At 60.0% G+C, this 8093-nt stretch overlaps 1 protein-coding gene across 5 annotated transcripts in view; it reads right to left on the bottom strand.

The window, feature by feature from the left end:
• Nucleotides 1-652: 652 nt before the first annotated feature.
• Nucleotides 653-8093, bottom strand: part of LRSAM1 (leucine rich repeat and sterile alpha motif containing 1) — a 29823-nt gene continuing 22382 nt past the window's right edge. For 3 of the 5 annotated variants that reach the window (XM_027649912.1, XM_027649915.1, XM_027649913.1), the window contains 7 exons: nucleotides 7080-7160; nucleotides 4703-4798; nucleotides 4017-4115; nucleotides 2899-3030; nucleotides 2396-2477; nucleotides 2000-2148; nucleotides 653-1570 (listed from right to left, as the gene is read on the bottom strand). In XM_027649912.1, the coding sequence (XP_027505713.1) occupies nucleotides 1445-1570; nucleotides 2000-2148; nucleotides 2396-2477; nucleotides 2899-3030; nucleotides 4017-4115; nucleotides 4703-4798; nucleotides 7080-7160 (765 nt within the window). In that variant the 3' untranslated portion in view covers nucleotides 653-1444. The remainder of the gene's footprint in view (nucleotides 1571-1999; nucleotides 2149-2395; nucleotides 2478-2898; nucleotides 3031-4016; nucleotides 4116-4702; nucleotides 4799-7079; nucleotides 7161-8093) is intronic. The other 2 variants (XM_027649914.1, XM_027649916.1) reach the window with 2 other exon arrangements.

Below are 8093 nucleotides of genomic sequence, written 5' to 3'. Positions count from 1 at the left end.
TCCCGCTGCCTCTCCGTGTCTTATTCCTGGGCCAGTCTGACTCCTTCCCCCTCCCCGATCCCGGGGAATGCTGAGCACCCCTCTGCCCACACACGGCCAGGCGAGGGGGGATGGGGAGGGATGCGGGTGGGTGATCCCCTCCTAAACCCCTCCTGCCCTCATTCGAGCACCCCAATGCTCCCCTCCTGCACCCCGAGCACCAACTGCTCCCGGTGTGTCCCCTGGCCCGGCCCCCTGGAGGTGCAGCCACAGCTCAACCTCAAGACAGAGGCTGGAAATGTCCCCAGGATGCCCCCGAGGGGCTCAGCCAGGGCCACACAGACCCGGCCCTGCTGCTGTGGCACGTCCCCAGGACAGCACAGAACACAACAGAACACACAGTGCTGGGCACTGCCCACCCTCCACCTCAACGAGGCCACGCACATGAGGTGACCCCAGCACAGGGTCCAAGGTCTCCCAGAGCTTGGACCTCCCCGGGGCAGCTCTGCAGTGAGAAATTCCCTTGGAGAAGTCAAAGATCCTCCCAGTCTGACACAGAGAGGAGGAGGGTGACACCTGGACAGCCGAGCACGTGGCAGCTTCACCCGTATTCCACAGCCCCTGGATTTCAGCCATCCCCCCCTCCAGAAGGAAAAAGGCAGCAAACACCCACCAGCAGAAACCAGCTGCAGTTTAATGTCTGCTCTGGGGGAAGGGTTGAGGTGGGACTGGAATCATGGCAGCATTTTTATACTTCAGGGTCAGGAGCCGACACACAGATGGGGATCGGTGCCTACTGAGGGTGATGGAGAATTCCCCACACCCCTGTGCACAGAGGAAACGTGGATCTGTGCTGGGAGCAGCCCCAGCCCCCCCTGCTCACCACCGGATCGGTGCTGTCCGGTGACAGAGACACTTTCTGCTCCAACATGATTTTTGGATGAGGGGCCTCCCCGGGCCCCTCTGGCCAGAGCAGGTCCCTCTAGTCCTGGGGCTGTTCCAGACTCTCCCCTCCCACAGGAACTAGGGGTCAGGGAGCTGTGGCTGCAGCCCCAGACACGCTCCTGGGGGGCTCCAGAGCAGAACCTTTGGCATGGCAGAGGTACAAGGCACTGTCAGCACCCAGCGCACAGCACGGCCCGACAGAGTCCTCCCACGGGAGATTCCCACTCCAGGAAACACGGACGGTGTCCCTGCTGAGCCAGGGGCCTTTCTGAAGGCAAATCCCTCTGCTAGAGAGGAGGGGCACCCAGTTCCATCCCCCAGCGCTCCCGGGCAGGCAGGAGGAGGAGGGGATTCATCCGAAGGAGCCCGAGGTGGATGCTGAGAAGCCATCGGGGAAGACGGAGGATGCTCAGACTCCTGGAGCACGGGGAGGGCAGTGCTGGGCATGCTGGGCAGGGGCTGTGTGACACTGGCACGGAGCAGCAGGGGGATCACGCCGGGAAGGCGCTCCCGGCCCAGCCTACCCGCTGTGGAAGATGCGGACGCGCTGAGCGATGTCCCGGCGGCACAGGGGACACGAGAGCAGCCGCTCGCAGCAGCTCTGGCAGCAGCAGACGTGGCCACAGGGCAGGAAAATCATCTGGGGCTGCGGGAAGAGACGCAGGAGAGGACATGGAGAGGGCTGCTGGCCCCTAACACCCATCCCAGCCCAGGGAGCTGGGGATGGCCCCGGTGTCAGTGTGGGAGGCAGAGCCCCACAGCCCAGCTCAGCCCCGGGCTGTGCCGAGCAGGAGTGACAGGACACGGGGAAGGACACGGGGCAGGGGTGGAATGACCAGCCCCATGAACACTTCCCACAGCTGCTGGATGGACAGACAGCACAGGAGTTCAGCGAGGTCCTGCCCAAGCCTGCACAGAGAGGGCTCTGTCCTCTCTCCCTCCCTCCCTGCTGCAGTGCCCGGGAGCTGGAGGGATGAGCACCCAGGCATTGCCCTGGGCACACAGAGCCAGGGGATGTGACGGATGCTGCCCTCACCCCACCCCTGCTCCAGCCCCAGCTGTCCCAGGGTCTCACCTCCTGCTCCATGCACACAACGCACTCCGACTTCCTCTCCTCCCACTGCAGCGGTGGGGCCGTGGGGCCCTCGGGGCTCGGGGGCTCCTCCAGGGGAGCACTGGGCTCTGGGGCTGCAGGGACCTCGGTGTCCACCCCCCTCTGCAGCTCTGCAACCACAGACAGGAGGTCTGAGCACCTGGAGAGCTGCCCATGCCCACCCAGCACACGTGGGGAGGGCTGCAAGCACAGGGGTCCAAGAAATCAGGAACTGAGGGACCAGCTCGACAGCACAGCCCTCCCTGCCCCCCCTCCTCACAGAGCAGCCCTGCACAGCTCCACTCCCATCTGACCCTCAGACCTCTCAGGTACCTGCTGTGAGTGTAAAACATGTCAGACAGGGAGAAGTGGGGGTACCTGGGATGGTCTTGGCCACAGCCAGGATCTCCTGAGCTCTCTTGAGGATGGCACGCTGCAGGCCAGCCTCCACCACACCGAGCTGTGGGGCAAGAGCAGGCTGTTAACTCCACAGGGGACAGGGGGCTGATGGCCCTAAGGGGACACTGCAAACTCTGGGGCCTCGCTGACAAGACCCAGCCATGCCAAAAGAAGCCCCTCCACCAGGCACCAAAGCCAGACAAGGGAATTCCCCGGTGCCATTTCTACTTAAAGAGCATCTGAAGGATGTCTGAAGATGCAGCCAGGCTGCAGCTCACCCTGCCAGTCCCTGGGACAGCCACTGCTCACAGGGCCAGGCCCAGAGCAGTGGGGGCACCTCGCCCTGCTGGGAGGTGACACCCCAGAGCACCAACCCTCGTCCTGCCAGCCCTGCCGGGCACAGGGGGCTGCAGGCAAGGGCAGGGTCAGTCTGTGGTGGTGGTGTTGTTGTTGTCCCACACTGTGGATCTGCTGGCTCATACCTTTTCCAGGTCACTGGCAGTCATGGTGCCAAGAGCCTCCAAGGACAGGCGGTGGTGCGCGAACACGGGCAGGTACTGCTCAGCACAGAGCTCCAGCAGCAGGGCCACCAGCTGCTGCTCCAGACCCTGCTCCTGCAAAACACAGCGTGCCCTGAGGCCAGGCAGCAGCGTGCTCATCCCTGCCCTGCTCCAGGCATTCTGCATCCCCAACACAGAGAGCCCAAGAGCTGGAGCAGCTCCGGCCCCAGGGGTTTCATGAGCACAATTCAAAACACTGTGGTCTGGGAGTCACAGAACACCCTGAGCTGAAAGGGACCCACAGGGATCATCCAGTCCAACCCCTGTCCCTGCACAGACACCCCAACAATCCCACCCTGGCCCTCAGGGCATTGTCCAAACCCTCCTGGAGCTCTGGCAGCCTTGGGGCTGTGCCCACTGCCCAGGCGCCCCAGGGCAGTGCGCAAACCCCCAAGGGGGAAAAAACCTTTCCCGAGATCCAACCTGACCCTGCCCTGACACAGCTCCAGCCGTTCCCTCAGGTCCTGTCAGAGGTCACAGAGAGTAGAGCTCGGAGCTGCCCCTCCTGAGGAAGCTGCAGACCACGGTGAGTCTCCCTCATGAACCAAAGCACCACTCTGGCAGCAGCACCTGCTTTGCCAGCTCTGCACGGGCAGAGCTCAGATCCATCTCTTTGTGCCCACCCTGGGGGTGTTTACCAGCACAAAGTCCTGGCTCAGGCCGTAAGGGCAGGAGTAGCCACATGCAGATGGATCTGCAGGGAAATTTGGGGAGCCAAGCAGAGCCATTTGGGTGTTCAGCTGGAACAAGAAGCCCTGCCTGGAGGCTACTCAGAGTCCTCTGCTGCTGGCCAGCAGCTTGAGGGTGGGACAGCAGCTCCTGCTGGGAACACTGAACTGTTGGCTCTGGGCAGAGCTGGGCAGCCCCATCCCCTCCATGAGCAGGAATGAGGGAGCTCAGAGCCCCATGGGCAGCCTGGGGGCTGTGTGAGGGGTCTGGGCCCTGCTCCCAGGGGGACATGTGGGCTCAGGGGTTGCCCTTGCTCCCCCCTCAATTCAGAGAGAGTACAACCACAGTGGGAGCAGTGACAGCAGCAGCACCTGGAGTTTCAGGGAGAGGGGTTTCTGGTTCAGCAGGCGCTGGTACTGGATCAGCCAGTAGTTCTCCTGCTTGGTTTCACTCTTTGCCTCCATTTCCAGCTGAAAAACAAATTCATTCATTCAACAGCCCGAGGGAACCTGGCCAGGGGGGTTTAGGGAAGCTGGAGCTGGATGTGCAGGAGGGGAACCCACAGCCTGGGCTGTGCAGGGCCCAGCCAGAGCCCTGTGAGGGGAAACGGGCACTTCTGGCCTTCTGCAGGCTGGTCCCACTTTGATCCCCCCAGCCAGTTCAAACGTGCATCCCCCCACTCCCTTTGCCCCAGACACTGGGCTCCCAAAGCTCAGGAGAGTCTGGTGTCTGCAGGATTGCAGGAACACAGGCAGGGAGGGCCCTTGTGGGATTGTGCTCATCCCCCTGACAGCAACCTTTCCTGACAGGGGACACTGATGATAATGGTGCCTCATGCTGCACCAGGGAGTGGTGCTGTGGCCCCCAGAACTCACATTAGAACTTTCTGGAGCTAAACTGGCCTCTGGCTCTGGACACAGCCCGCAGAGCCCTGCTCTGCTCCTCTTTATTCCCACCCTGCTCTGCTCCCCTTTACTCCCACACTGACCCGGGGACTCTTCCTGCAGCCAACCCAAACACCTCCTCATCTACAGCACCTAAGGAGGGGCTTCATTACCAGGATTTGTTGCAGTTCTTCCTCCCTCTGCTTCTTCTCCTTGAGCAGCTGTTCCAGCAGGCAGCCGAGTGCCTGGCGCTGCTCCGCCACCGCCTCCTGCAACGGGAGGGCTCTGGCACCCGCATGTCCCACCACGGGGCTGCCACCCTGCCCCTGCCCAGCACAGCACTTACCAGACCCAAACCAGGCACTGTGGGTGTGGAATCCCTGTGCTCCACAGCCTGGATCCTCTCCTGGCAGCTGGCACAGCAGAGCTGAGCTGAGCCCCTTCCCTTCAGTCCAGCACTGCCCTGTACTGACAGTGCCACCCCCAGCACAACCCGGGCAGCCCCAGCCCACAGCAGCTGCAGCAACTCCAAATCACTCCATCAGAAGTTCAGCCAAAGCATTGCAAGTGCTCATGGCCCCGCTGCCTGGAATCATGGAATCCCAGACTGGTTTGTGTTGGAAAGGACCTTAAAGCTCATCTTGTTCCACCCCTTGCCACGGGCAGGGACACCTTCCACCAGACCAGGTTGCTCCCAGCCCAGTCCAACCTGTCCTGGTCTGAGAAAGACCACCTGAAAGTAGGTCTAGAAGCCTGCAGGTAAGGACAGGTAAGGTGGGAACCTCCCCATGCCTTTGGGGAGCTTCCTTTCCCTGGGGTCTCACCCCAAGCACCACCAGGTCCCAGGGCCAGGTCAGGCATCCCTGGAGCCACACCCTGGCAGTGGAGAGGTTGGTGGGCTTGGGAATGTCCAGTCATGGGGCACCTCTGCATGGCTCAGTCCCAGCTCACTCACACCTGCCAGGAGGATCATTCCCAGTGCTCATCAGCCACAAGGACTCAGATGTCCATGGACAGAGGGACAAGGATACTGCCAGAAACTGAAGTTTGGGGAAACCTTAATGGATCATAGAATCGTGGAATGGTTTGGTGGAAGGGACCTTAAAGCTCATTCGTTCCACCCCTGCCATGGGCAGGGACACCTTCCACTAGGCCAGGTTGCTCCAACTGGGATCAGCACCTCGACCCTGCACAAGGACAAGATCCTGTTGGACAGAGGAACACCTGCCTGTCACAGGCCAAACCCACCACCAGGTGACCAGAAACACTTTGCCCTGATGGAGGCAGGAGGCATCAGGACCTCACAGAGGGGAGAGGGGCAACTGGTGACCTGTGGGAGCTGCTCCAGTCCCTTCAGCCTTGGGGTGCCCTCCCTGCTCATGGCACTGCGGAGTCTGGCCGGGATCCTCCCACAGACCTGTGCCAGCCCTTCCCCAGGATGTCTCTGTTCTTCCCAAACATCTATCAAGGTCATTACTAAAGCACCTGCATCCTGGGGTGAAGCACCTGGTTCCTCACCTGGCTGCAGAAAAGCTTCTGCCAAAGCACTCCTGGGCACTGCCTGTGCCCTGGGGGATCAACCCAGCAGGGCCCCTTTGGCTGCAGACCACCAAGGGCAGGGGGATCCAGAGACATCCAGGTGTCCATGCCTCAGTTCTTGGCTCCCAGTGCTGAAGCTGCAGGTGGGTACCTGGGCAGAGCTGTTTCCTGCAGCTCCTGTGCTCACCAGAGTCACACAACCCCGGTGTCACCTGGATTACACCTGCCTGGGCCTCCCTGGCCTGCCCTGCACGAACTCTGGGTGGTCCTTCACCCTGTGCCCCCCAACACCACAGTGTGACACAGAGGAGCTGTGTGAGGTCAGGCAGCACAACCCAAATCTTACCCCTGAAGGGTCCAGCACCGGGCTCAGGGGCAATCCTGCCTCGGGTCAGCACTTCCCATGCTGTGTGCCCTGCTCTGGGAAAGGACATGGCCTTGGTACTGACTTGGGGCTGACTGAACAGGTGACCTGACCTGGCACAGGGCACACAGAAGAAAACAAGTGATGCAAAGGCATCGTAGCAAAATTTAAAAGCCAAGCCCTGACATTCCCCAGTGTGTGACTGCTGATGGAGGCAGCCCATCAAATGGTGGGATGGTGGGGCAGAGCCCAGGGGAAAAGGCTTAGGAATGAAGGGGGGAGCTGGAGCCATCACTGGCAGGTATTTAAAACCAAAACACAGCACAATGTAAAAGGACATGTGATGCACAGCAGGCAGGTGTTCTGGGGACAGCCAACAACTGGATCACAAACTCCTTCCCCACCCAGTACACCTGGAACTGCCCATCCCTGTCAGGGCTCCTCTGTCTCTCCCCTGGAAAAGCACTGGGATGTTTGGGAGCAGAAGCAATGTCCCCACTGCACAAAGAGGGATTGGTGGTGTCCTGAGGGGAAGTACCTTCTGACTAAGCACAAAACCACCTGGAAGCTGCAAGGAGCAAAGGAAGCAGTGGAGCTGTGGCAATCCCAGAGCAGAGGGTGGGGGGCAGCCCCAGAGCCCCACATACCTGCAGCGTCTCTGTGTCCAGTTCTTGCCTCTTTAACTCCAGCTGTGTCAGCTGCAATAACTCTGTTTCTATTAATTTAATCTAAACAGAAGATGAAACATTTTTTACTGACATTTGAAATTACTTTAATTTATGCTCTTTCAGAATGAGGTCTGACTGGTGCCCTGGCAGGGGTGGCACTGCAGAGGTTGGGGGGAGCTGCTCATGCCCCTCAGTGATGTGTGTGCTCAGGGTCACTCTTCCTTTGCCTGAGGAACTGTGTCCCCCACTCTCTAATTGTCTCTCTACTCTAAACACCTTCTGTTCAAGTCTAGAACCAGTTTGTGCACCCAAACCTTTGCAGCCACTCTGGAAGGCAGAGTCAAAGCCCTGCCAGCACCAAAGCTCAAACTGCAGATTCCTGGGGCAAGGCCCTGTTTCCAGATGCTCCAGCAATCCCATAATGATACCTGCTCTTCCAGGAGGGACAACTGGGACACAGAGAGGTGGAGTGAGTCGCCCAAGATCCCAGAGCAAAGCCAAGATGAGAGCCCAGCTCACCCATCTGCCAGGCCATCAACTGTCCCCAGGCCACCAACCTGACTGTCCCCTGCCACCGACCACGGAGCTCCCTGGCCCCGGGGCTCTGCCCCTTCCCTGCCCCTGCAGCACCTCCAGGGTGGGCTGGCTCCAAGGGTGAAAGGTTCCTTGCTATCAAGGAACAAATCTCCTTTGTCTACAGAGCAAGTGGGATCAAACTGAAGGGCTCTTGTGGGTGAACTCAGGTGAGGATGGAGAGTTTTCACTCGTCTCCTAGGTAGTCTGTTCATGGTGGCACAGTTCATGGGCTTCCAGCAGAGATTGGTCACTGGGTGACTAAAAATATCCAAGCTCTTAAGATTACCCACCAAATCTTGACTTGAGACTTCTCTGCTAGTGTCTGATGAGGAGAGGGAAGATTCTGGAGCACTGTGTCAGAAACCAGCAACCCACCTTCCTGCATCATCCACTGCTACCTTCCCACCTTCCTGCATC

Source organism: Corapipo altera, unplaced genomic scaffold, assembly GCF_003945725.1.
Source record: "Corapipo altera isolate COAL_440 unplaced genomic scaffold, ASM394572v1 268, whole genome shotgun sequence".
Taxonomy (NCBI): Eukaryota; Metazoa; Chordata; class Aves; order Passeriformes; family Pipridae; genus Corapipo; species Corapipo altera.
This window is presented reverse-complemented; position numbering and strand designations above follow the sequence as displayed.